At 49.7% G+C, this 27516-nt stretch overlaps 1 protein-coding gene, 2 long non-coding RNA genes and 1 pseudogene across 3 annotated transcripts; 1 reads left to right on the top strand and 3 right to left on the bottom strand.

Annotated features, from left to right (window-relative positions):
- The first annotated feature begins 211 nt into the window (after positions 1–211).
- LOC120694846 (CBL-interacting protein kinase 2-like) lies at positions 212–3387 on the top strand. Its single transcript, XM_039978142.1, has 2 exons — positions 212–668; positions 1502–3387. The coding sequence occupies exon 2, from the start codon at positions 1837–1839 to the stop codon at positions 3187–3189; it is 1353 nt and encodes a 450-aa protein (XP_039834076.1). The 5' UTR covers positions 212–668; positions 1502–1836; the 3' UTR covers positions 3190–3387.
- A 2519-nt stretch (positions 3388–5906) lies between these two features.
- On the bottom strand, positions 5907–7706 carry LOC120694847. Its single transcript, XR_005683671.1, has 2 exons — positions 7591–7706; positions 5907–7503 (listed from the first exon to the last, which is right to left on the bottom strand). It is a non-coding gene; the product is annotated as an uncharacterized LOC120694847 (long non-coding RNA).
- Positions 7707–8300: 594 nt separating this feature from the next.
- LOC120694848 lies at positions 8301–11119 on the bottom strand. The gene is made up of 3 exons (XR_005683672.1): positions 10436–11119; positions 9766–10322; positions 8301–8828 (listed from the first exon to the last, which is right to left on the bottom strand). It is a non-coding gene; the product is annotated as an uncharacterized LOC120694848 (long non-coding RNA).
- A 12585-nt stretch (positions 11120–23704) lies between these two features.
- Positions 23705–26769, bottom strand: LOC120694845 (annotated as a pseudogene).
- Positions 26770–27516: the final 747 nt, after the last annotated feature.

Here is a 27516-nt window from a genome sequence, read left to right as displayed (position 1 = left end):
TAATAAATAGCTGGTCGCCGTATTTTTCTTCACTCACTGCTGGGAACTCGGTCGCTCCACGTTTACTGCCTACTGGTCAGTGTACGTACGTCTACGACGGCAGGCATGTCGTGTGACGTGTGGTGACCGGGACACGCACGCCTCCAATCACGCTGCACGCGCCGAAGCCAGTTTCGCTTTTGGTTACCTTGCTTGCATCGTTCCTTCCGTTGCGCGTGTCCACTCACTGGCCGCCGCAGCGGTCGGCAGCACACGGCTCGCCGGCCTGAATTCTGGTGCAGGCGCCAGGCGGGCGGCAAGTTGCCTGCACCTGCGGACCTGCCATGCCAGCAATAATTGGTGGGTGATTTTAACGGAGAGGAGCCAGCCAGGCAGCACAGCAGAGCCCCGAATATCTTCTTCTGGGGGAGGGGATACCATACCATACAACTCCTACTACAAAACCGAAAGCCTCGCCTCCTGCCGCATAAACAGCATCGACACCCACCCGCCTCACCACCACACCCAGATTTCCTCTCCTCGCCGCGGCCTCCATTGACCGCCCGCGATTCCCCCGCGCGCCGCGCCAGCCCAGCCACCTTCTTCGTGCCGCCGCCGAGCTAGGGACGGCCGCCCTCACTCGCCGCTGCGCCCTGCTGCTTCTCTTCGTCCTCGCCCGTCCGGATCTGGTACCACTCCATCTCTTTCTTCTATCCCCGTTCATCCTCCGCTGTATGTGATTCGTCTAAAAAAAAGAAATCCATGGTTGGGGGGTCACGGTAGCTTCTCAGCGCTTGTGTTACAATACAAACCGAGATCCCATCCGTCCCGTGCTGCTGCATCATGTGACTGTCTCTGTTCATTACCCGACTTATACTAGTTACATATGCGATTGCCTTACGGAAAGGTATTGTTGGATGCACACGGCGCAACGTAATAGCGGATGCGATTTTGGACCGCATATGGCCGTGTTACAAAAATAAAAAATAAGAAATCTTCTTTATTTTACGTCATCAGTCATAGATACATAGATAGATAGATGCCTTTCATCGTTTTATAGCGCGCAGCATTTCTTTCCTGAATTCTTTGTCCCAAGATCTCTATCTAGTTTTCAGTCAAACAAAGCCACCTCCTGTTCCATTGCGCTACTGTCTTTCAATAGTTTTTTTTTACTGCTCTGGTCTTGCGGGGGGTGGCTTCGGAATTCAGATACTCCACAATAATAATAGATCCTCGCGGGTACTCACTGAATTTTGAGCTGCCTGCAGTTATTATAAACAAAAAGAACAAGGAAATTTTGAGCTCTCGATCCATATACAACAACCCGATCATTAGAGCAGGGGCAAAAATAAACTTAATAACATGATAGAAGCCTACCTCTTCTTGTGTTTGCCTGTGCTAGAAAGATATCGGTTCATCTGCTTTAGATCTGTGTTGTATTTATTTATTTTGACTACATACCGAGCATGACCTTGTTCTTTCAGTTCATGACTGACCTTATTTTGCTCTTTCTTCTTCGCAGAACTGGCCTTTCGATAACAAGGAAACACCTTAGGGAATGCAGAAAGATGTGCTTGCATGTTAAAGAGCTACCTAGTGAGGGACTTGGCAGGGTAGCCGCCCATATTTCTTCTTTGCCGCCTCTTGATGACATTGGGGCTCATCAACACGCACAGCTCCTGCTCCTTGTGCTTCTGCACAATGGGGTTCGACGTGGCAGCTCAACCATCTTCTTAGAGAACCACCTTGGGGGAGACGGTTGAAGTCTTCAATAAACACTTGCAGGCTTCTTGTTAGTCCGTTTCAAGTCTTGGATCAGTGCGGCCTTTTGTGTACATATAGTATACATTCAGCTTGATGGCGGAGCATAAAGGAAATGTTTTGATGCAGAAATATGAGATGGGAAAGATGCTTGGACAAGGGACCTTTGCAAAGGTCTACCATGCCCGTAACATGAACACTTTAGAAAGTGTGGCGATAAAGGTGATTGACAAGGAGAAGGTTATGAAGGTTGGCCTCATCGATCAGATCAAGCGGGAAATCTCTGTCATGAAGCTAGTGAGGCATCCCAACATTGTCCAACTATATGAGGTTATGGCTACTAAAACCAAGATATACTTTGTGTTGGAGCATGTGAGAGGTGGAGAATTGTTCAATAAAGTTCAGCGGGGACGTCTCAAGGAGGATGCTGCTCGCAAGTACTTTCAGCAGCTGATTTGTGCGGTGGACTTTTGCCATAGCAGGGGTGTCTATCATCGAGATTTGAAGCCAGAGAACCTTCTGCTTGATGAGAATAGCAATCTAAAGGTGTCGGATTTCGGTCTGAGTGCACTTGCTGAATGCAAAAGACAAGATGGCCTGCTCCACACGACTTGTGGCACACCTGCTTATGTCGCACCTGAAGTGATCAATAGAAAAGGTTATGATGGTGCCAAAGCTGATATCTGGTCTTGCGGGGTCATCCTTTTTGTGCTACTGGCTGGGTATCTCCCGTTCCATGATAAAAACTTGATGGATATGTATAAGAAGATTGGGAAAGCAGATTTCAAGTGCCCAAGTTGGTTCTCTACTGATGTTCGAAGGCTTTTGCTAAGGATTCTTGATCCTAACCCGAGTACAAGGATCTCAATGGAAAAAATCATGGAGAATCCATGGTTCAGGAAGGGTCTAGATGCAAAGCTACTCAGGTATAACTTGAAAACAAAGGACGCCCCTCCTGTGGTCATGAATGCAGATTTTGATTCGATGGGTACCATCCTAGCTACAGAGGGCAAGGAACAAGAAGCAAGAAAGCCCGCCAACGTGAATGCATTTGATATAATATCTCTATCAACTGGTTTGGACCTGTCAGGTATGTTTGAAGAATCTGACAAGAAGAGAGAGTCCAAGTTCACGTCCACCAAGACAAGCTCAACGATTATATCAAAGATTGAGGATATGGCGAAGAACTTGCGACTGAAGCTCACAAAGAAGGATGGTGGTTTACTGAAGATGGAAGGTGCCAAGCCTGGAAGGAAAGGGGTGATGGGCATCGATGCTGAGATATTTGAGGTTAGCCCGAATTTCCATCTTGTGGAGATAAAGAAGACAAACGGTGATACTCTAGAGTACCAGAAGGTTTTCAACCAAGAGATGAGGCCAGCGCTAGCGGACATTGTATGGGCTTGGCAAGGTGAGCAGCCGAAGCAGCAGCAACAGACGTCATGTTAAATATTGTGATAAGTGCAACGTTTCCAACATTCATGTAGTATTTGTTTTTACCATTATGTGATTTGTTTTTGCAACCCCCCCCCCCCCCTCCTGTATTACCAATATAAACATCTGTGTTAGGAGTATCTTGTAAGACAATTTTATCTCAAAGGTAAACAAGTATCGTCTCATTTTATCTAATGGATTCGAACACTGAAATGGTGACTTCATTAGTATTACCTGTAGACAGACGCGATAGGGTACTGCAGTGCCCTGTGCCTTGTAGGTGCAGAGACGAGACATATCTATGGAAAACTGCTTGAACCTATTGGAAAGTGAATTTTATAGCATTTTATTTGAGCAGGAAAAATAATTCCTAATTAGGTTGAGGTACTCTGTCTGCGGCATTCATGAGTATGTACTAATAACTATTTCCGAATAAAGTTTGGAGGATTCTTTTGTGTACATAAATTGAACTAGTCACAATTTCTTTTGCTCAACGGTTGGTCGTCGCCATGATTGAATCTTTGTATTTTGATCTTTAATTCGGGAAGATACTGTTAGGAATGTTATCTTGGATGCATGGCTCTTTTTTAAGAAAAGAGAAATTAATGAGATATGCTTTTTATTACACAAAGGTTTCTTTGCTGGTAGGAGTGCCCGGCAAAGTTGTGCTGCCATGGCCCAGTGATAATTGAAAGCTTTGTCCTGTCTGCACGATGTTATGGGGCACTATTGTTTTGTCTATGTTCAAGCAATACGTCACAAGTTGCAGATAGAATACAAGTTTAGAAGACTAGACTTATTTGTTGCATACGGCTACATGTTTCGGGCAGATAAATAAGATGCATGCTAGTAGACTGGTAGAGTTTATTTTGCGGCGCAATAGATGTGGCTAGATTTCTCTAATACAAATGATGGACAGATTTTCTATGCGTTCGATTGACAAAAAAGAATCACCTCTAGCTAGATTCATGCACTGCTCCTCTTTTATCTTTCTTTCTTTCTTTCTTTCTTTCTTTCTTTCTTTCTTTCTTTCTTGAGAGAGAGAGCGCTCGTGACTTCACCTACCTGAAAATTGAACCTGATTTATTATTGAACTAACTGGTAGATGTGATGAATCTGGACCACTGAGCGAGGAAGAAGTTGATTTCCACTTGTCATGCTCTAACACTTCTTAGGTTGCAAAGTAAACTGTAAGCTTACCTCTTGCAAATTTCAGACAATCGTTTACTTCCTAGTATTTTTTTTGAAAAGAATTACTTCCTAGTATATACGACAAATAAAGATCAGATAACTGTTTGCTGAAAACAGGAAAAGAGGCGGTAACCGTATGGCTGTGCTTATGTCGCAGCTTAATCTCAGAAACAGGTAAATATACTGTGATGATGAGAGAGAGAGAAAAAAATGTCGTTGCTCAACTATTAAGACAGTGTACCCCACATGTATAACCATTTTCAATTCCGTCGATTATTTTACATGATGATTGCTTAACAAACCTATGATACGCTTGTTGTTTTGCTTTCCTGTGGGCAGGAACAGGATACCTTGCCAACCCAACCCTAAGCATAATTCCAGAACTCGATTCACCGGACCAGAATTATGTCTGATACAACTTGGCTATGCATTGCCTGGCGCAAGCACCTTGCTTGGCCAGGAAATGAAGGCTCATGTGGAGTCAGATCAACAAGTATCCTCAAGTCCAGAGTGGCCACTAACATTTCCCCTGTTTCAACTTTCAGTTGTCTAACTGCCTGCTCAATTCTGCAACCAGACTTGCTAAAGCTTCCAAAACCGTGTTTGTGTTTGGGCAGTTTGGAGGCAACCGGCACTTAATTGTCTCGTGCAGCAGTAGAAAGCCACAAGTCAGATGGGCACCTACCAAAACGACGACGGGTACCCGAACGAAGGGCCGGAATTAAACTCGCTGCCACTGGAGCCGAAGTATACATGCCTCGATCCTCACTTCAACGGGTGGGTTTTGCCGTTTTAGTACGGAGCACAGGCTGCCGGCCGGACGTCGCATTCAGAGAGAGAAATCGGTGGGCTTCCTGAACCTCCTCCTGGCCCTGCTCCGTGTGCCTCTTGTTTTCTAGCGATGATTGCAGGCTCCGTTGCTTTCAGTGGAACGGACGACCAGGGACCGTGGCCATGCATAATACTAAATACATCACAGTGAGAGCGATGGTAGGTCGGCGGAGCTGCAAGATGGAACTCAGACTCATCATTTGTCTACAGGAGGCAGGCCCAGCCAGCCCAAGGCGGCACGCCGCATAAGCAGCGCCTGGGCTGGGCTCCTTGTGCTAAACGATGTCGTGGGCTTTGCCGCCTTGTCCTTTGCTTTGGGAGGGCCGGCCTACCTCCTCCATCCCGCTCTCTCCTCCTCCGTGAGGCCCACCCTACTGCTGGTATGTGGATTACACGGCCCGCGCAGCATCTCTGTCTGGGCCTCTTCGCGAGATACGGGCCGTCAAATTGAGCGGCCACGACAAGCCCACCGTCCAGTCCGGGCGGCTGGCGCTCTGGCAAGCCCAAGATGTCTCCCCCTCTTTGGACGGCTGCTGGGCTCAACTGGTTGCGCGCCGATCCATTACGGCTCCGATCCGGTCATGTCCAGATTAATTTCACCGTGCGTCGTTTGCATCGTTATTAATTCTTCCTACGCACATAATCTCTCTACTTTGATGGCTGCCGCTTAATTTGATTGATTTTCATGCCGCAATTTTTGAAGTCCTTTATTTTTGCGAGAAAGAGATGCAGCTTATATTAAAACAAACGTCAGCACAGTACACCTCAATCTTACAGCAAAGACCCTGATTAAAACAGAAATTACATCCAAGTCCCTGTCTCTACTGTTTATCTTCTTCCTCACATCGAGAAAACACTGCGCCTTCTTCAGAGCTCGCTCGCCGGCATCCAGGAACGTCAAACCACCATCTCGCCAAAACAAATCGAAGGCCGGACACCAAGCTTTGGTAAACCGCAAGAAGTATTCGTTGAAAGGAAATCGGTCATCGGACCCAACGATTTGTCCCCACAACCACCAACATCCGCCATGGATGTGAGCCATCCAGATCCAGAAGCTCCAGACCACAGCACGAGCAAACACAAGAAGCAGAGGAGCAACATCCTCAACGAGGAAACGGGTTATTACTTATTGGGCGATTAGCTAGCTAGCTGGTGTGCTTTAATTTGGCGGCATGCATGCATACAGCTACAGGGATGGATTATCATCAAACCCGGTCAGATCATCGTATACCAATTGGGAGTGTTCAATTTTTACCGCCATTTTTGGGCAAGTGGCAGTGAAGCCAGATGTACCAATACCTGCTTAATTTACTCATGAGTCAACTTTTCCCTTGACTAGGTTTGTGCCCGTGTGTTGCAACGGGTGTCAAAAATTATAAACTCATATACCAATATTGCCATGATATAGAATACAATTGTTTCAAGCTTTCGTAAATTATTTGATAGGAGTATAATATAATCTCAAATTGTCAACCTATACACTGCAACTCATCAGTCGTCGTACTCGTGATGTACTCTCCTGATTCATCATTGTCCTGTTCTCTCAGAATTCTTTCTGAGCATCCCATTCTTTGACGGCCTCATCTATCTTGTCACCCAACAGTTTATCACTCTGACGGACGTGCTTAGCATCTTCAATGTTGACGGTTTGGCCTGCCTTTGTCAAGGTGGAAAGTAATGTCAAGCAGGGCGGGACATGGGTTTTTGGAGCATGGGTAAAGTTTGAAATAGTATCTTTTTGACAGCCTAAATTAAAGATTCATAAAATTGTTCCTAACTTGCATGTCTGTCGCTACCACATTGTCACAAATACACAAACATTGACAAATTGCTCACCTGAGTAACTCACATGGTAGCTTGGCTGAGCTAGAGAGAAACTCAATCATCCTTTCTAGTTTCTACCATTCTGTAATGGTAGCTTCAGTAATTCAGGTTAGAAGAATTTCAAAGCACTTGTTTGAATACAATCTGTCAAAGGAAAATCATATGGTTCATGGAGGCATTGAAGTTAGAAGAATTTAACCAGTTTTGTTTTCAGTTCAGATGATGTAAAACAGAGACATTGAACTGACATGGCTGGTTATCCTTTCCTGGGCTAGGTCATGGAGTATCTCTGCCCAGAATAATGGTAAGGTCATACCTGAACCATCTTTTTCATACCACCCAGTACCCAGTCTAAATGTAGAAAACATGGAACAATAGCCCAATCTAATATAGAAAACTGGGAGTGCACGATGTGGTCTTATTTCAGGATCCAAAACAGGCGAATCAGGAATGGTCATGGACGCAACACATGCGGTGCCTTTCCTGAGCATCAATTGAACCTAGAAATTCAATCACCCATTTGCGGATTTAATTTGGACGACTACAACCATGGATTAGAAGATGACGTACCGGGAATTTAGTGGAGGACGGCGCGTCGAGGTGTGCGTCGGCCGGCTGCGGGGTGGAGGGAGTCGCGCGCGAGGTGAAGCAGCAATCAACTCTGAGGTGAAGCGCGGGGGCGGGGGCGGGGGATCCAGATCGGCTGACGTTGAGCGCTCTACTTCGGCGGGACGTCGGACGCCGCATCGCCGCCCATCCTGCATCCGACGGAAGAAAGCGAAAATGGAACGCTAGACTGAAGCAGACGCACGACGCGGCCCAAATAAACACTCTCGGTTCGGCCCATTAGAAAGCGCTCGCCCAAGGCTGCTGGCTGCTCGTCGCCTCCCCTGACCCCTTGCCATCCACAGATATCAAGGGCTCGGCGGCTCGGCGGCGGCGGCGGCATGGACGTGGGAGCGGAGCAGATTTCTGAGGACACCTCGCTGCTGCGGATTCCCGCTGCTGCTGCTCTTTTCCTCCGCATCCCCTGGCCTCGTGATCTCCCCAGCACACGAGCTCCACCGCCCAGCATTGAGGTTGAGGTCTCCATGGGCAGCAGCAACACCAAGAGTTGAACCCAAGCCCAATGCCAAACGTTCATGCTATTCATGGAGAAGGACGAGGTGCTAGCGGTGGACGAGGGATCTAAATAAGGGTGCTGCAGCCAAGGTCTAATGCAAGCTCAGGGGTAGCATTTGAAAGCAATTGAGAAGCAGAGGTTCAGATTAGGAGCAGACAATTTAATTTTGTTCAAACAATGTAATCTGAGAATATAAAGATTGTAATTTGATGATTGAATAATTTCTCAGGAACAGCAAATAGAATGTGGACAACATTGAGTCTTCAGTAAAGAGGGATGTTTCCAGAACTGAATTGCATATAAGCAATATATTGTAGGTTACAGATGGCAAAATGCTTCCAGAACAGAACTGCACATTATAGGTGCTTGTTTGTTCATCTATGACACATGATGGATATCCTCACACGATTCCACCCTTCATAATGCTCCCAGTACTGCAGGCTACATATGGCAAAATGCTCCTAGATCTGAAATGCCTGGGCACTGGATCAGCATTCCCTTGCAAAATAACAAGAGACAACCACAACTACTAAAATAAGTCTCTAGTTAAAATATCATCACACGGTGGTCCATTTAGGAGTTGAGACCAGCTTATGAGGCCCATGCTATCTTCAGAACCTTTCACCCTATCTTCGGTAATTGGTCTTTGTCCCTGTGCACCATCATTATTTGCCTCCTCCTAAACCTTGTAAATATAATAAAACCAACATGCTTTAGATAAACATGGGATTAAATAGTGTACTAGAATGCAATTGTTCATTGCATATCTTTGATTTTTGCTTCTTCTTCCTTGTCTTGTCTTTCAAAATGTTTGAAGAACCGAATGAGATCCAAATCAGATTTGAAATGGATTTTCAAGTCATTGTTGAAACTCTCACTCAATTGTGTACTTCTCATTCCTAATGTGAAGACATCCTTCATATAACATGCAGCCCATTTTTCTTTCAACTTGTATATACTGTCCAACCAAGTTTGCTTGGTCACCTTTCTCCTCATGAGGTTAAACTTTTGTTCAAATTCTGCTATGTCTTCATACTCAAACATGCATGCACTAAAATCTGAGAGAATACTTGGCTCCTCATTCTTCTCCTTTTTCTTCCCTTCATTTTTTTCTTCATTCTTCTCTTTTTTCTTTTGTTTTTTCTTCCCTTCATTTTTGTCTTCGTCCTTCTCTTCATGTAGATGCTTGATAGCATTTTGCATGATGTGAAAGGTGCACAATCCATGCCATGTTTCTACAAACACTTCTGCAACTGCCTTCATCATTGCAGCATCTTGGTCAGTATAGAATGTTTTAGGTTGCTGTCCATTGTGAGCTTTTAGAAAGGTTTCAAACAACCACTTGAAGGACTCAAATGTTTCATCATACATGAGAGCAGCACCAAAGATTACAGTTTCTCTAAAGTGATTGAATCCAACAAACACACCAAAAGGCCTACTCTCATTGTTGGTTCCAAAAGTAGTATCAAAGCTAACAACATCACCGAAATGCGCATAGTCCAGGACCATTTTAGCATCAGCCCAAAATATGTTTGCTATTTTTTCTTCACAATCCATTTGCAATGTATACTGGAACGATGGATTCTCAGCAATTTTGTCCTGAAAATACTTGAGCATGCTACCGGCTTCTCCATATGCCATCTCTCGTTGTCGCTTGGTTCGCAAATAATTCTTGTGGTCACGAAGGGTGTAGCTAAGATTGAGTGGACCACCAACTTGACGGGCTGCCAACTCATGTGCGGCTTTTGGCTAAATTCCCGCATCATCCGCCGTTTCAATTTCAAAAGCCTGTAAATCTGAAATTTTCCTTTGCGACACCATTAAGTGCAAGGTTTCTGGCAGGTGCAGTGCATGATTGTGCTCCAAAACTAGTTGAGTCACTTTCAAAATTCCCTTCTCTCGGTCCATTACAAGATTCATTTGGACTTGACAATCAGTTCTAGTTTCAGCTCGAGGGCACTTTATCAAACGATCTCTTTTATCTAGAGATCGATGACCCTCATTTGCACAAACAAATCTACATGACGTAATCTTGCCATCAGATGGTCTCTTATTTGTATATCTTTTTCTAACCTCAAACCCTCTCTGCCCACCATAGCTAAGCCAAAATGCCCAAGCCACATCTGAATTTTTGAATTCCATGCCAACATGAGGGACCAAACTAGGCAAACAACTATCTCTGTACAAAAAACAGTGCACGTTATGATGACAAAAAAGTAGACACATGTTCTATGATCACTGATTATATAGACACAAATTCAAAGAGAACCATCATGGGGTAGTATTGCACACCTATGTCCTTCCATCATAGGACTGCTAGATTTGCTCTGGTTTTCTTCCATCACATGACCTGCTACAAGCAAGTTTGAAATGGAAAAATGTGGTCAAGTTTAAAGCAGCCTGATGAAAGAAGCCTGCTCTCAATCATGAGAAAAATCAAAGTAGTTCAGATCTTAACCTTAGTTAACATCTAGGTTCAGAACATTCAGAAAAATTCAAAGTTGATACTTCAAGCATTTAGAAACTTTAGAGCAAGAAAAAAAATTCAGGCAAGGCATTCAGGGATAAACAACCTTCAGTAATGGGGACAACAGTAAAGAATGAAGACGATGGATGATGGATTAATACTTAACGCAAAGGATATTGACATTGATCATCTTACGTACAGGAGGAGAAGAAGATGGGACCGTCCCCTCCGACGATCGGAACCCTCGCGCGTCCCCTCCGGCAATCGACACTTTGGTTCTCGCGCTCGTTTCTTGTCATTCTCGCGCCATTTTATCCCATGTCCTGCCCGTTTCGCGCCGCTGCATTTTACTCCACTGCCTAGGGCTGGGCCGGTCGCTTATTTGGGCCGCGTCGTGCGTCTGCTAAAGCCTAGCGTCCCATTTTCGCTTTCTTCCGTTGGATGCCGGACGGGTGGCGATGCGGCGTCCGACGTCCCGCCGAAGTAGAGCGCTCAACGTCAGCCGATCTGGATCCGGGGGCGGGGGCGGCGTCCGGCTGAGCGGTGGGGCCCCGACCGGCGCCCCAAGGGCAGTGCGTCGCAGCGGGGCGGCGTCGCGAGAGCCGCGTGTCGGGGCGGAGCGGCGCCGCGCATTGGGGCGGAGGGCCCCGAGCCGGCGCTCCTAGGGCCGCGCGTCGCGGCGGGGCGGCGTCCCGAGAGCCGCGTGTCGGGGCGGAGCGGCGCCGTGCGTTGGGGCGGAGGGCCCCGAGCCGGCGCCCCTAGGGCCGCGCGTCGCGGCGGGGCGGCGTCCCGAGAGCCGCGTGTCGGGGCGGAGCGGCGCCGTGCGTTGGGGCGGAGGGCCCCGAGCCGGCGCCCCTAGGGCCGCGCGTCGCGGCGGGGCGGCGTCCCGAGGGCCGCGTGTCGGGGTGGAGCGGCACCGCGCGTTGGGGCGGAGGGCTGCGGCGGTGTGAAGGGGAAGGGAAGGCATCGCAAGCGCCAGGGTGCTCCGAGGGGCCAGGTCGATTTTCCGACGGTACTTTTTTTTCGTTTTTAGAAATTTTTTTATTGTTTTCTGAGAAAAATAAATTTAGACATTTTTTTATGAGTCAAAAAAATTTCAAGTGAAATTTTGGTGGTAGAAAAAATTTCAAGAAACAAAATGGTAAGATAAAAAAAATTACGAGAAAAATTTTGACAGATAAGAAATTTATCAAATGGAAGAAAAAAATGTACATCCAAAAAAAACTCGGAAAATATTTTTTTAAAAAATAATGTATGCAAAAAAAACTGGATCTGCATGGGGCGGCGCTGGAGGCGAGCGCCGCTGGCGCACCGCGCCTCGCCCCGCCGCCAGGGTCGACCGCCTCGGGGCGAGCTCCTCGCCGCCGTGCCTTCCCTTCGCCGGCTCGCCGCACCGCGGCCTTCCCGCCCGCCGCCGCCAGGGTCGACCGCCTCGGGGCGAGCTCCTCGCCGCCGTGCCTTCCCTTCGCCGGCTCGCCGCACCGCGGCCTTCCCGCCCACCGCCGCCACGCCTCCCCTCCCCGCGGCCTCCCCGCTGCCGGCCCATCACGCCGCCTCCGCCCAGCCGCTGGTCAGCTGCCACGCCTCGGGGCGGAGGAGCAGAGGTCCTATCGGCAAGCTCGGAGGAGCAGGGGCCCCGCGGCGTGGGGCGGAGGAGCAGGGGTCCCGTCGGTGAGCTCCGAGGAGCAGGGGCCCGGCGGCGCGGGCGCGGAGAAGCTGCTAGATCCAGACAAGGAAAATGGAGAGAGAGGAAGGGAAAGAGAATGGGAGAGATGCTGCCGCGGTAGAAGATAAACATGTGAGTGTTGGGCCCACCACGTGGGCGGGTCAGTCGACCGTGAGATGCCCCACTTCCGGTCGACCGTAGATCCAGTATTGCGGAATCCGAGGGCTCTCGTTGTCTACGAGCAGAACGACGAAGCGTGGGGCGTGGGAAGTTACCGGCGATTGTTCCGGAGCATCGTTGATTGGCCTCAAGTCTGCAATCGGACGTCTGCAATTTCACGCGAGGCAGACTGACGAGCGGGAGGCGGACTGGGGGAGACGGACGAGTCGCCAATTGGAACTTTTTAGGAGTAGAGATTATTCAACATTGTCTGCGCTGTCAACGTTATATAACAGTTTTTTATTCCCTTTTTCTCAAAAAGTAGTAGTTCAGCTTCAGCTGGCTATTGAATTGGACGATTTAATTTGTTCCACTACTAGCATACTTTGTTTTGATTTGGGAATTAAGAAGAAAAGTGAGTGGGACAGTAATAATAAATTAAAGCCGCTCGCCTTATTACAACATATCAGCAGACCACTTTGCACCACTCTTTCATTTGATTTGTGTATATTATATATACAACCATATTATAATATTAGCCCATCGCCATCGCTGCTTGATCGACCTAATAATCGACAATCCCACCAAACGCACTAATTAGCTCCAAGAAATGACATTTCATCAATCAGTCTGCTTGTGGCTAACAAGCTCGAGAGAGATAGAGAGAGAGAGAGAGAGAAAACAAGCTCGACAAAAAGAAGGGTGCACTATAGACACATTTCCCGGTTATTAATCCCATCATTATATATCTCGATACTGGAATAAACATTGCCCAAGCAATACTATATATAATCATGGCTGAGCATGTTAATATATATACAGCACATTTTCCACCATTAATTACGTCTTGGAATAAATAAACATTGCCCAATCATGATTCATCAGGTTAGCTGACGACGGCCAATAATGGCTGTGTATCCCTTGTCATAGAGGCCGGATTGGTAATTCTTCGAGAGTTGTACACCGTCGTCCGATCCCATGGCCGGAAATTACTTCGAGAGTTGTACACCGTCGTCCGATCCGGCCGGCTGCTGCTCACTGCGTGCGTCCGTCCCAGGCAAGAAATTAAATCCGAGCAGCACCAGTATACAGGAGTACCACACGCACCAGCCGCAGCGTGACGATGGGTGAGAGGTGAGGTGGCAGATTGATACGGACAAATGGCTATAAGGGACGACAGCACAATAATATAACTAATTAATGCATCTCGTGGCATCTATCCGAGTTGGCCGGAGGGATGGCACATGGAAGGGAGGGACCCGTCAAGTCTCAAGTGAATTGGTTGCGTTGCACCGCAGGCAGTGTTGAGAACAGCTGCAAGGCTAATAATTTACTTATCCGTGTTAATACTTGCTCTTACTGATCGCTATAGCCGGCCCATTTTGCTTCCTGTCCAGTTCTAGTGATCGCTACAATCAGTTAATTCTCACCACTGCCAAGCCCATGGACTGTCCTTCAATTTTCTGCCTCTGTACGTCTGGACCACGGGCATACCCTGCCAATGCTGTGCTACCTGGGTCTCCAACTCTCGGCAGAGAAACACACAGCATTTCATAAAAAAAAAGAAACACACGGCTCTCTACAAATGTCCAACACTTTTTATTTTCGAAAGACATTCCGGCATGTATTAATAATAAGGAGAAACGTGAAAGCAGTTTACATGGAAAATCTACTTACAGCCGTTCGGCTGAGCTAAAAAGAGCTCACTGGGCTAGGAATGGAATGGCTAGGCAGATCATGTGCAGCCGTTCTTTCCTTCAGTCAATTATATTCCTTCAGCTCTATCCAGCATGAATTAATAAATACCAGTTTTTACAGTGCATTCCGGCCACCAACCCAGCCCAGCCAACAATTTTCAGCTCAGCCGAACGGCCGTTAGAAAGGTTGTAAATAAGCAGAGCATCGGAAAGTTCACAACTGAAAAGAAAGCAAAAGAGATTACTCACTACTTGGATTCACAACTAAAGCGGCCAGGTATTTTATACCCACCTGGCACCACAACCTTGCTTCATCCTTGATTTCCTCAACTAGCCTATCAACCATCTTCTCAGTGTTGATGAAGACACGAGCAATCCGTTGCACGTATATATATTAACCTTCCTTCATCGGAAACGTCCAATACTTAAATCATCGTCAGATGGTCCTTTGCACGCGTACTGCTACCATGCTTTCACCTCTATTCTCCGTATTGGCCCTAATTTTGGAAGGCATGATTTCAAGGGAAAATCCAAATTTTCATGCTCAAACTAGATAGCATGATAGTTTGAATTTGATATTCCGGTTTTGAACTCTCAACTATAAAAACTAGATAACGGGACGATCCAACTGTTGGAAGCCGAATAAATTTAATTTACCACTTGGGTGGTTTCAAAGCTGGCTTTTGTTTTTTATAAATTTTAAAAAAAATGGTTCAATAAAAAACTTTAGAGCTAATTCATTTTAAACTATAAAATAAGAAATTCGCACCAACATTTTTCTAAATGGTTTTAATACACCTGGGAAATATCACACATACGGTGGTCATGTAGATTGCCAGCCGGGTGGCGTGTGACAGACAGCTAGCTAGCGTACACGACTCCTACTAGGTGAGGATGATAACGAAAAGTGAACACGATACGGCGGGGGAACTATCATATCGGCCGTACATTCCACATTGGGACACAAAAGTACGGCAGCCGCCGTCACGTCCAGGTTAAAAACGCACCGTTTGCGTTTGCAAGTTGTAATCTTCTTCCTCTAAATTTCTTCTTTACTTATTAATTTTATATTTTTCCAGCCGGTGTTGATCAGCTTCCACTTCCACGCACATTTTGGTTATCCATCATAATAGCTAGCTACTCCCTCGGTCCCTTAATATATATAAGGCATTTTAACAATTCTAAAACATATTAAGGGCTCCGAGAGATCTTCATTTATTGGCCATAATTAAAGTTAGAAAAGGTAAATATGCAGCTAATTAAGAGCCAAGTGAAATTAATTAATTAATTTTCTTTAATACTACTTATCCAAAAGTTCCAGAGTCCCTTGCATTGGAGTACAAACTGTGAACCCTCAAGGTCTATATCTCAGGACGGAGGGAGTAGGTTTCATATCGTGACGATGATATGTTCAGGCATTCAGACAGGAGGTATTCCAACTCATATTCTCCTCAGCTCTCTCCGTGATGGTGATGCATGCGTGCTTAGGTCAAGTAGAAACACCACATTTTCGTCATGCTACACCATTGATGCATGTCCTCAGATCGATTTATGGAGATTATTTTAGCATCATGCATGTTTGGGCTTTGCTTTGGAGTTGTTAGTGGTGAAGCCGGGTTTCCAGCTAGGAAAAAACGGTTCCATCATGAATATACAAGCCGGCTAATTGATTGATTGAACGATAAGCACTGTCTGTTCCGATCCGTCAGCATTTGGCAACGTTTAGTTTTTTTAATAAGTTTTTTTCAGGGTGGCTTTGGAGTTGTTCTAACCACTCCTTAATAAAGTAAGGCGTGGTGCACTTTATTTTGAAAAGGAAAGTAAGTGTATATAGGACAAATTAAAAACGTCGTTATACCATATACGTACCCCGGCTTTGCACGTCTCGGCAGACCATTGGTTCGCCCATCACTATCGGTTCAAGTTGAACGAACTAGCTAGTCAAAAACCAGTCATTAATTAGTCACGAGAAACGGCAATTCAACAGTTGTGTGCATCATCACTATAAAAGGGTTGGTCGGGAAAGAATACAATGAAGGCTCTATTGTGTTTTATTTTAATTTGCTCCCACTTTGAACCCCTGGCCTCTAGTTTATTTCGGATTACATTTTTTTTATGAACGAACATGGCAGGATTAAAAATGATATCATTAGTTTTTGTTTCATCTGTTATCTTTGAGAAATTAAACTGTCTAATAAGGTACTGTAGGTGACGAGTTAACATCCAAGCCACATGTAGCACATGGCTGCTGCGTCAGCAGAATCAATCATATCCACTACATATTGAGGAATGTGGAGTACTCACTCCTGGTTGTGATGAGTGAATTATCAACCGTGCGGTGTGATCATGTGCTTGGTCTTTGGTTGCAGGTACACGGGCATCGAGTGTCGACGGAGAGCTGCCGTGGAGGTGCTGTGGCCGATGAACCGTGCGGTGGACGGCGGTGAAGGGCAGCCGGGACCGGAGCTCGGGTCGGGCGGCAGCTGTGGCATCCACTCCTGGATCGAGGGCGCAAGTGCCGACGGAAGGCGGGTTTCTTGGTTTGCGCCACAAAACCAAGCTGGCGGACGGCGGTTGAAGACGCCAAGTCGTGGAGGCACGGGCGTCGGTCTCAGGGACTGGCGGAGGAACGGGCGTCGACGGCGTCTAGGGCCTCGCTGTAGGCGAGGAGGTGACGGGCGTCGGGCGGCGTCTAGTGCCGTCAGGAGGCCGAGGCGGGAACGGCGTCCAGGGCCACGGCGTGGAGGCGGGAATCTTCCCGCGCGTGGAGTTTTGGGGGTTTTCTCAAAACCGGCCACCTACCCGGGTTTCGCGGACCCACCAAAATCGCGGACCGGATCTTCATCTACGTGGCGGCATCGCGGAGAAGATTTCGATTCGAAGAAAGAACCTCGGCCGTCGGATGAGCTCATGTAGATATTTCCGGTTTAGCCCCTACGGGCGTTTTAGTCTCTAGTTTAAGTCTAAGGGTATTTTGGACCCCTGTGTGGGCACCATAAATACACCCTCACCCCCTCTCCTCTTTGCCCCCCCTTTTTTGCCTGGTGCCCAGACCGCAGCACCCCTCTCTCCAGGCGCCCCTCCCTCTCTTCCTTCCTCATCCCTTCTCCTCTCTAGGGATTGAGGTTTTAGCCATGGATTTTTGAGACTTTGTATTGAAATTGATCGGGAAAGGAAGCCCAAACCTCCTTGTGCCCTCCGGGTTTTTGAATTTGCATCAATTTCATACTTTGTGGCCTCCATGAGATGAGTTTTGGTTCTTCACGTTTTGTTCCTTGTTCATGAGATTGAGGGCTGTTTCTAGATGATTTTGTGACTCCTTGGGGTGCTTCTAATCCATCTAGCCTAGTGCTAAAATCCCCGGAATCACGAGCCCCTTCAATTGGAGGTTTTCGCGTTCCAGAGAAAACCCCGATCTTGCTCTGATTTCTTCTGATTCCTCTTAATCCGTGAGGACTTTCGTTGAAATCTTTTGGGGATGTGTTCTTGAAGTCATCATCTTCATCTCCCCAAAATTTGAGCTCCTTTGGACTTGATTTGATCCCCCAATCATCAAGATTTCCAAAGGTCGTGGGATGAAAAAATCGTTTCTGGGCACGGGCAAAGTTATTCCTGTCACCGGTTAAACCGACGCTTGTGATATGTTGCGTCGGATCAACCGGTGAGTTGGTTTTTCGCATGTTAGGGTTTTTGGCCTTTCTGCTTGGTTGCACCGGTGTATTAGTTCCTCGTGCATCGGTTCAACCAGTGAAGCTTCACCTGCTGTGCCTGCGTGCTGTTTTGCTCGTTGCACTGGCGTATAGAAGTTCATCTACGTCGGATCAACCAGTGTAACGAGTAGTTCGTTTTGGGAACTCTCTGGACAATAGCACCGGTGTTTTGAATTTGATTTCGTCGGTTTAACCGGTGTTCAGCTGGTCCGTCTTGGAGCCTCTCTGGACAACTGCACCGACGCTTGAGTTTGATTTTGTCGGATCATCCGGTGTACTATCGCCGGTTGAACCATAGCGTCGGTTTAACCGGTGAGTGATTCTTATCTGTTGCCGGCTCTGTGATGTCGGTTGAACCGGTGAAGATTTTCTTCACACGTCGGTTTAACCGGTGTTCATATACCGTGCTATCTTTGTTACTTGCTCTCCGCTCTTGATCCGATCTCTTCACGGCTTGCTCCTAGAGTTTTTGCTTGGTGTCTAGCTCAGCTATAGCTACACTTTGCACACTCTAGAAGAGAGGGTTTGGGTGGACTCTTGGGACTTGACCAAATCGGTTTCGCTCGTGAATTTTTTAATTTGCTCCCATTCACCCCTCCTTTGGTCGCCTTTTCGATCCCTCACATATATCAGCACACTCTTGTATCATCATCCATCAGTTGTTCATCTGCATGCTCTCGTCGCCTTGCATCGGGACAACATGCAACGAACAATAATTCAACAAGAAACAGGATCGTCTGCACCTTGCCTCGTCGATGATGAGAGGTGAGGATGCTGGCGAATTGATAAGGGCTTGTGTTTATAGGACAGCACGCGTGACACAATGGAGAGAGGCATCATCGTCGGAGTTGGCCGGAGGAAGGGAGAGACCCGTGAAGTGGGTTGCAGACTTGCTGTGCAGCATCAAAAGCAGGGTGTTCAGTACTGATGATGGCTAGCCAGCTTAATTCCCGTTTATTCATTCGATCTCGGTGGTTACTACTCCTTCCGTTGCAAATTATACAGGTCGTTTGACTTTTTAACTCCAAATTTGATAGCTATGTTTTATTTAAAAATTTGTGAAAAATATCACTTCTTTTGTTATGGCTCACTTCAGCAATAAAAGTTCTTCAAAAATAACTTAAATTTAACTATATGTTTGCATAAATTTAACTTAAATAATTTGAGGTTAAAAAAGTCAAATGATATATAGGCAGGATTGACTTGCGCTTAGAACACGTACTAGGTTGCATAATTGCAGTTTGCTGCAGGAGACTTGCTTGGTAAAATATGCATGCATTATTGCGCGCGATTTTCTGCTCGATGTCACAGTTTCAGCTCACACTGGTTGGCTAGTCCGTGGATCGGATCTCGCTGGGTCCTGCTGGTACAGGCAGCTGGAGATATAGGATGATTTGGCCACGACGGTCGAAACTAAACATGTGGACATGCGGCCGGTGCGGTGAGCGTCCGCGCGGTCCACGAGCTACTCGAGTGAGTACTCCAGACGTATACTGTTGAGCTAGAATAATGCTGGATGGGGTTGAGCAATGTACTCTTGCAATCGGATTCGAGGACCCAGTGCCATCCATCACCCGATCGACTGTCCCTTGCGAGAGGCTGGCAGAAAGAGCAAGCTTGAGAGCTAGCCTTTTGTACCTGACTGCTAGTATGTGTATGGCCTGGCCGCATCTGCATGCATCGACACATCCTTTTCCTATCTTGTTCCTGGAGGCGCGCTGGATGGATCATCGTGATCAATTCAGAGTAGGAGAACACCTCGCCCATCCAATAGCTGGGAATGAAACCGTGTGCACTTTTTCGACCTGCCATGCTGCCTGTCCCGCCCCGTCCTTGATGGAGCCATCACCCATCAATGATCGAGAGCTGCTAGCTGTCCCGTTTGAGTTCGATCGGCGATCGCGGTCACGCCCGGCGTACACGGCATCACCAAGCTAGCTAGCTGCAGTAAAAGGTAGCCTAGCGCGGGAGCATCTCGCGTCGCCCAGCTTGAACGCGACCCAGCTAGCGATGCCTCCGCTAGCTCAGCTGTTGGTCGTTTCTCCGACTCCGGGGATGGGCGGGGGCAGCTGGCTGATCTGCTGATTGGCCATGGCCGACGCGCGATCAGAACGACCCACCGCGGCAGCACATGGTGGGAGTGGGGTGTGGCGTTTCTAGCTTTGTTGTGGTTTAGGCCTCCTCCGGGGGTTGCTGGTAGCACCAGCGAACTGAGAAGCAATAGAAAAAAGAAAAAATTACAATAGTACTGTGCTGTGGCGGTGAAGTTGACAACCTTTCGATGCTGATCCAACGGTGAAAAAAAAACGAGTGTGATATAGATAACCTAACCCCGCTGCGTCAGCGCCAATCACTCCACACCCTTCCTTTATCTTTTTTCTCCTTAAAAAAACATCCTTCATTTTATCAATTGTTCAGTGTTCACCATGCATCAACCCTCCTATCATAATGTATCATGTGACCTACCAACCACCAATATTCGAGAAAGGAAACACAACACTTGGAGAGCATCAGCGGAGTTTCGAGACGAATATATATGATGAGAGGTGAGGTGGCAGATTGATAAGGACTAATGGCTATTAGCAGGCCAGCATCAGCACGTACACAAATAATGGAGGGAGTTTACGGACCCGTGAAGCTTGTAGTTGCATCTGCCACTAAAGCAGTGTACTAGCGCAGCTGCTGTGTGTACTGACGCCGGCCCGTTGCTTGGTACGTGTCCGGCCAGTTCTAGCTAGTGATCGCTAGCATCTTCTGTGTTCCGTCCTGTTCGTTGGTAGTGGTCCTGAAAGAGACGCCGTCCGTCCTGCTGTCTAAATTAATTAAGCTTGTTGAAATATTTGCTTGTGTGTAATTGCGTTCCTACCGTTGTGATTTTGATTTTGAAGTGCAGCGTACTGTTTGACTAGCTGACGGGGACGCTAGTTTTGGGGATTAGTCCGTCTTAGCTGGTAGCTTACGAATGGACGTTTTGGTGTGGGCAGCTCGATGAAAGTTGGCCACGAATTTTCGAGGTCATGAATGAATGGACTGCAACTTGTAATTGGTTTCGCAGCACGCGCATAAACTGTGGATCATTTCCAAACTGTTGATCGAGCTCGATTGGCTGAGGTTACCATGTAATCGATGGATCCGCCGCATCCATCCAACTGTCCCTGCCAAGGCGACTTTCAGAGATTAAAGCCTGCTTACTTGCTTATGGATGGCCGCCTTCATACCCTTTTCCTATCTTGTTTCTCCATCAAGTCGGAGCCGGACACCTCGCTCGTCAGCCTGCGATCTCTCTATCTTGAGCTTCTGGACAGTGAAGTCGATCGTCAGTGAAAGCAACAACAGGAAAACCAGGCGCTTTCTTTGCCAAACCGCCTTTACTCTTCATTGTTATCCCCATCCCAGTACTAGACCAAGTAGCGTTTGAACTTGCAGCTGGCATATGGCACTGGCACGAGTATGGACGCCGTTGCTCTCTCCTCCTCGCGTCCGAGAATGGCCTGCGCTGATTCAATTACATCATCAGAGCTACTCCAGTATTCAGAGCAGCGGAGTGGCCATCTGAGGGACGGACGAACATCCCACATGGTGCTGATGATCAGCGTTCTCCCATGTTACCATCATCAGTCATCAGATCGATCAGTTGTTCAGATCTCAGAGCTAGCCTATCTCTCCATTCTCCTTATGATGGATGATGGAATCGGGGCATTCTCTTATCGGCTGGGCCCCCACCTGCAACTGCCCCCATACCGTCCTTGTCTAGTAGTAGTACTGTACCAGAAACAAAAGCATATGCGATGGCATATTGGCACAAAATGGTAACGGTGGGATAGTGGTGCCAGCTAGGTGAGGGACCAGCTGACTCGTAGTACGAGCCACGAGGACAGGCACCAACGAAGAAGGGACCTGCTCCTGCCTGCTTGTGTAAGGTCGCGCCAACAGCGTCCTTGTCCGACTTGTTTCCACGGGGAATCTCACTCATTCTTCTCAGCGTGGAGGAGGAGGCGACGACGGTACGGAGAACGGGAGAAGCAAGGTCCGGTGGCCGGCGCTACGCGTGACGGTGGGCACCCCAACCCTCCGTTCATCCGCGGTTGACTCGGGCAGCTTCCGCCATCTTGCTATCCTATCCGGCGGGCGTCAGAGCGATCTAGCCATGTGCAACCATCTTCCCATCCTATCCTATCACCGTGGGTTACTTTTTTGATATTACAAGCAGGCAACTTGTGGTTTTTCTAGTCTCAGATCGGATGGCCACCCGTTGACGTTGCAATTCTGCTTCCTAGTATTTTATTTCCCAGCAGCAAGCAAGCCAAGTTCATGATTCATTCTTGAAATAAACAAGTTTACGATCCATACAGCGGCGGAGCCAGGGGGTGCTGGGCTCCGGCCCCCCTACTCCCAATAGAATCCATGGAGCCCCCAAAGTCCCCCAACATTTTTCAAGTATGAGTGAAGAAGAGGAAGAAGAAAGGAGGAGGAAGAAGAAGAAGAAAAAAGGAGGGAGGAAGAAGAAAGGAAAATGAGACCCCCTCAATTTGAATCCCAGCTCCGCAACTGGATCCATGTCATCAAATTCTGCAGCTCCCGGCTGGGGACAAGCAACCGGGGGTTCGTTCATCCATCGTGCTGTGAATCCAGACTCCAAAGCGTCCTCCTCCATTCCATCCCGTCAGTTTCAAGCGAGCCTCCGCTCCTCTGATGAGTCTGACAGAGACCGATTCGTCTCAACATCGCAAGGATTCTTGCTTGCCTGCCTCGTTTTTTTTCGCGAACGTGTCTAAGCACGTATTTCATTAAAAAGAAGAGAATTACAACGACACCATTACGAGAGAGCCCTCGTAGGGCAGGGTTACAAGACCATCAAGAAGATGGCAACGACCGCAAGCGAGCTAAACTAAACAGAAGGAAAGAAATGGGATGCCACCCAACCTAATAAACCTAGAAACGACCAATAACCATCCCTGCAGAAAAATGTACATCGCGACCATGATTGTCTACGGTGATTAACTACTCGAAGCTGCAACTAAGGTGGCAAAGCATGCACCTAGACGGCAAAGCATCCGTCCAAAACCGATCAGCGCGACAAACGGCGGCTAAGCATCCACCAGAGAAGCGACGACGACGGCAAATCTTCCGCCAAGACGACAGTGGTGGCAAAGCATCCACCAGCAAAGCACAAGACCACAGCGGCGTAGCATCCGCTAGATACGACCACAAGCGTAGACACAGCATGGCGAAGATGCAACAAGAAGGCACCTGCAGGGGTGGACGACGACCTCGGAGCGACCACCAACCGCAGCGACCAACCAATGCCAAAGCCCCCGAACGACGGGTAGTGACGACAGGCCAGACAGGCGCCAGCTACCCCCAGCGGTGGCGGCGACAAAGTCAACCAAAGTCCAACGACGCCGCGCACTAGGGGGCACCCGCAGCAGTGCCGGTCACCGGAGCCGAGGCGCCACAACAAGGGCAAGCCCAAGAGGCGACGCCTGACCGGCGGCCGGCGACCACAGACACCAGCTTGTGGAGGGGGGTGGCGACCGTAGCACCACCACGGTGGCGCACCCGGACCGGCTACCGGCGAAATAGGGGCACCCCCGAACAGATCCAGCCCGGGGGCGACCGGATCCGGCGAAGGGACACCCAGATCTGCCCCCCTGTGACGACAGCCGGCGACCACAAAAGGCGGCAGCGACCACGGTTTGCAGGTTGGGAGGAGGAGAAAAGAGAGGGAGGAATCAAGACGAGCAGGGCCGGCTTCGGCCGAGCCGCGGGTTGGCGGCGGCGGGGGGATGCGGCCTGTGGGAGGGAAGCAGGGGCGGGGCGAAACAATCGCTCCTGTGTCGCCTGGGAGGGCGAAGCAGGGGGTGGGAGTCGGCTTCCCCTCGTTGCCTCGTTGGAATAGGAATATTATACACAAGATGATGCTGATGATTTTCGCCGACCCGGCAACAAATCTCGCTCGCTTACCGTGTGTTTGGTTGCGGGTTGGGTGGGTTGGAGTGGCTCCAACCCAGGTTTTAGGGATGACTCCAACCCTCCTCATGTTTGGTTGGCTTTATTGGAATGGGTTGGCTCCAACCCTTAATCTTTGTTTGGTTGGAGGAATTGGGATATGAAATGGATGGCAGATTAACTCCGTTAGTGGGTCCCACGTGTCATTCTCCTCTCTCTCCATTTCCTCCTTTCTTCTCCCTCCAGCTGCGTCGGCAGGCAGAGAAACTCCTCAGGACACCCAAAAGGATATTGCTTCAGTGGCACAACCCAATGCAGCAGTATATCATGAACTCTGACTTATCACAAACACAGGCCTTTAGGTTTAGGCAAAAACAACCTATTCCAGTAGTTTCTAAATATTAACGCGAACGTCATCACAACCCCTAGCTTTCAGTTGACATCACTTTGGCCAGATGGCCTGAAACACTAATCCTATTCCTCCTTGCTGGTCCATTTCATAGCACTCATATGGACCAGCAAAAGGAGTTGATCCGACACTTTGTATGCAAAGCATGGAGACACATGACACGAGCCCAACAAGTGCTCATTTTCAGGTGGAGACTGGCAGCAGCGTCTGCCTCCAGTCCGCACGTTCACGCAGCGGCAATCCATCGAGCAGGTGGTAGTGTGGTACGCGGGAGCAGAGGCAAGGAAGGGGACACACCAAAGACCTCAAGGTTGGGGGGAGGCGGGTCAGTTACCGGAGGGCGACATGACGATGAGGCGGTCGGCGAGCGGCACGGCGGGGTCGTTGACCTTGATGGTGATGCTGCCGCCGGTGCCGGTGACCTACCCCTGCGCGTAGAAGTGGCGGCAGAGCTCCGCCACCAGCTCCCGCGCCTCCCGCTCGCCGCTCAGGTACGCCTCCGATGCCGTCGCCCCCGTCCCCGCCGGCGCCTCGCAGCCGCACCCGCTGCACGACATGGCTGGTGGCTGCCTGCTTCCTCGGCCGCTCCCGGTGGGGTGTGGTGGGGGGATTCGGGCTGCTCCGCCTCGTCTTATTATTCTCCGCGTGCCGCCGGGGCGGCACGGTCGCGAGCCGCCGCGGGCAACGAGGACGACGAGGACGGGCGGCGCGGGCGCGAGGAGGACGACGAGACTGACGGCGCGGGATGCGCGGACGGAAACCGGACGGGTTCGCTCCGTCCCACGAAATTTGACGGGCAGAGGGAACCCGCATCTGGGTCGAATATCCTCTCCCGGAGCCGCTCCGCTCCCTTCGCCCATCATCCAAACAGACTAAAAGTAAGTCGGCTCCAACCAGGTTCGCTCCGCACCTCAACCAAACACACGGTTAGTGCTCTGCTCGCTGAGCGTGCCAGGCACCATACGACACACACACGGCCAAAGAACCAAATGAATTTACCATCACAACAACAGGAAACGAATCCCGTTCCCGGCAAGCGGCAGCGGCGGCGCCTGCCAGGAGCAGAGCAGGAACCCTCGGCGGCGGCCCCGATCAGCTTTCAGCTCAGCTCAGCACTGGGGGCTTCACGGCCGGCTCGAGCCGCTCGGTCCAGAAGAGTGCCGCCTCCGCGCCGTCGCCCTTGACGACCTCCACCACTGACACCGCGTCGGCGAGCTTGAAGACGCTCACTTTGGCCACGATGCCGCCGCCGCTCTCCTCCTCCAGGTAGACCGGCCCGGTGCCCCGCTTCCCTTCCCTCCTCACGCGGTACCCTTCCTTCCGCCCAGCCGCCTCCACGCGGCTCAGCACCGCGGCGGTGGGCTCGCTCACGAACACCCGCTCCTTGCCCGGCCCGGCGCCGAAGAGCGCCGACAGGTCGGACCCGGCGGAGAAGTTCAGGATGTCGAACGCCGTCATCTCCCTCGCCATGTCCTCCTCCTTGAACTCGGGCTTGAACCAGGGCTCTTCCTCGTGGCCGCGCATGAGGCGCGCCAGCTCCTCGTCGCCGGCGCCGTGGCAGAACCACGGGTGGCCCACGATGCCGTCCGCGTCGGTGCGGGAGTCCGGGTTCGGGTCCAGCAAGCGGCGCAGCAGGTCGCGCAGCGCCGGCGAGAACCAGCTCGGGCACCGGAACCTGCCCGCGTAGATCTTGCGGTACATGTTGACGAGGCTGGCGTCGTTGAAGGGGAGGTAGCCGGCGGCGAGCACGAACAGCACCACGCCGCAGGATCAGATGTCCACCTTGGCCGGGTCGTAGCCCTTCCTCGACAGGATCTCCGGCGCCACGTACGCCGGGGTGCCGCAGAGCGTGTGGCGGAGGTTGCCGTCGGCCACGGCGCCTAGGCCAAAGTCGGCGACTTTGAGCTCGCCTGCCTCATCGAGGAGCAGGTTCTCCGGCTTGATGTCGCGGTGGAACACGCCGCGCGCGTGGCAGTAGCGCACGGCGGAGATGAGCTGCCGGAAGTAGTGCTTGGCGAGGTCCTCCGTCATGCGGCCGGAGGCGTCGACGAGCGAGAAGAGCTCGCCGCCGGCGGCGAGGTCGAGGACGAAATGGACCTTCTTGCGCGTGGCTAGGATCTCGTGGAGGCGCACCACGTGGCGGTGGCGCAGGCGGCGGAGGATGGCCGCCTCGCGCTCAATGGCCACGGGGCGGCGCCCCTTCTCGGCCCCGGCGGCGCGGGGGTTGGGGAATGACTTGATCGCGACGGAGCGGCCGGTGAGGAGGTCCCGCGCGCGGTACACCTTGGCGGACGCGCCGCGGCCGAGGAGGTCGCCGAGCTCGTACCTGCCGAGGAGAACCGTGGCGGCGGCGGCGGGAGATTCCTCTCCCGCCGCGGCGGATGCGACGGCGCCGGTGGCGGGCGACATCGTGGCGGCGGCGTCTGCTCGGCCGGCGCCGTCGTAATGGGCGGGCGCGACGGGGGAATTTTTTTTCCTGTCCTCTCCTCCCTCACTGGGCGAAGGCGATCGTGCCGAAGCTGCTGAAACCCGGGCGGCTTTGCGGCTGGGCTGTTTGAGTTGAGGATCCCACCCACCGTGCGCCGGTATTTATCCGTGTCGCGCCGCGGTGGACGCGTCGCCAGGCCAGGGGAGGTGGGAGGAAGGAGGAAACCAAACCGTGTCTGATCAGTGGGCCCGGCGGTTGCCGGCTGACAGTCCGTTGCGGACGGTTTTGGTTGGGCAGGAACAGCGAAAGTTCGTGCCATCAAACGCCGGTGACTTGTAATTATTTCTCTCGTTGCATTGCATCGCATTCATTTCCCGGAATTCGCACGCTGTTTTCTTTTCATGATGCTGGCCGTACAACTGATTACCAATACTAGTACGAACGATCTGTTAGTTTAATAATATACAATCTCTCTGTTCCAAATTAGAAGTCATTCCAACAATCTTGGAGAGTCAAAAATTTTCAAGTTTGATCAAATTTATATGACAAGATAATAACATTTATGATACCAATTAAATATTATTAGATTCTTTGTTAGCTATATTTTCATAGTGCACCTATTTGATGTCATAAATTTTTATATTTCTCTCTATAATTTTGATCAAACTTTGAAATGGTTTGACTCTCCAAAATTTTTATAATGACTTATAATTTGGAACGGATGGAGTATCAGATTTGATGATTATGTGAGAGCATCTCCAACTTATTGTTTGCCACTTCCTCGAATAGGTATGGAAAAGAAAATCTCTATTTTTACCTATTTTTATGTAATGGGTACAAAGTAACCAAATTCTGATGACACTTCACAATTTAGTCGAAATTAATGGA

Source organism: Panicum virgatum, chromosome 2K (genome assembly GCF_016808335.1).
Source record: "Panicum virgatum strain AP13 chromosome 2K, P.virgatum_v5, whole genome shotgun sequence".
NCBI classification, from domain to species: domain Eukaryota; kingdom Viridiplantae; phylum Streptophyta; class Magnoliopsida; order Poales; family Poaceae; genus Panicum; species Panicum virgatum.
The sequence above is the reverse complement of the archived record's forward strand: the minus strand, read 5'-3'. Positions and strand labels throughout refer to the sequence as shown.

Coding starts and splice junctions, on each gene's coding strand:
- LOC120694846 (XM_039978142.1), top strand. CDS start 1,837: ATGGCGGAGCATAAAGGAAATGTTTTGATGCAGAAATATGAGATGGGA.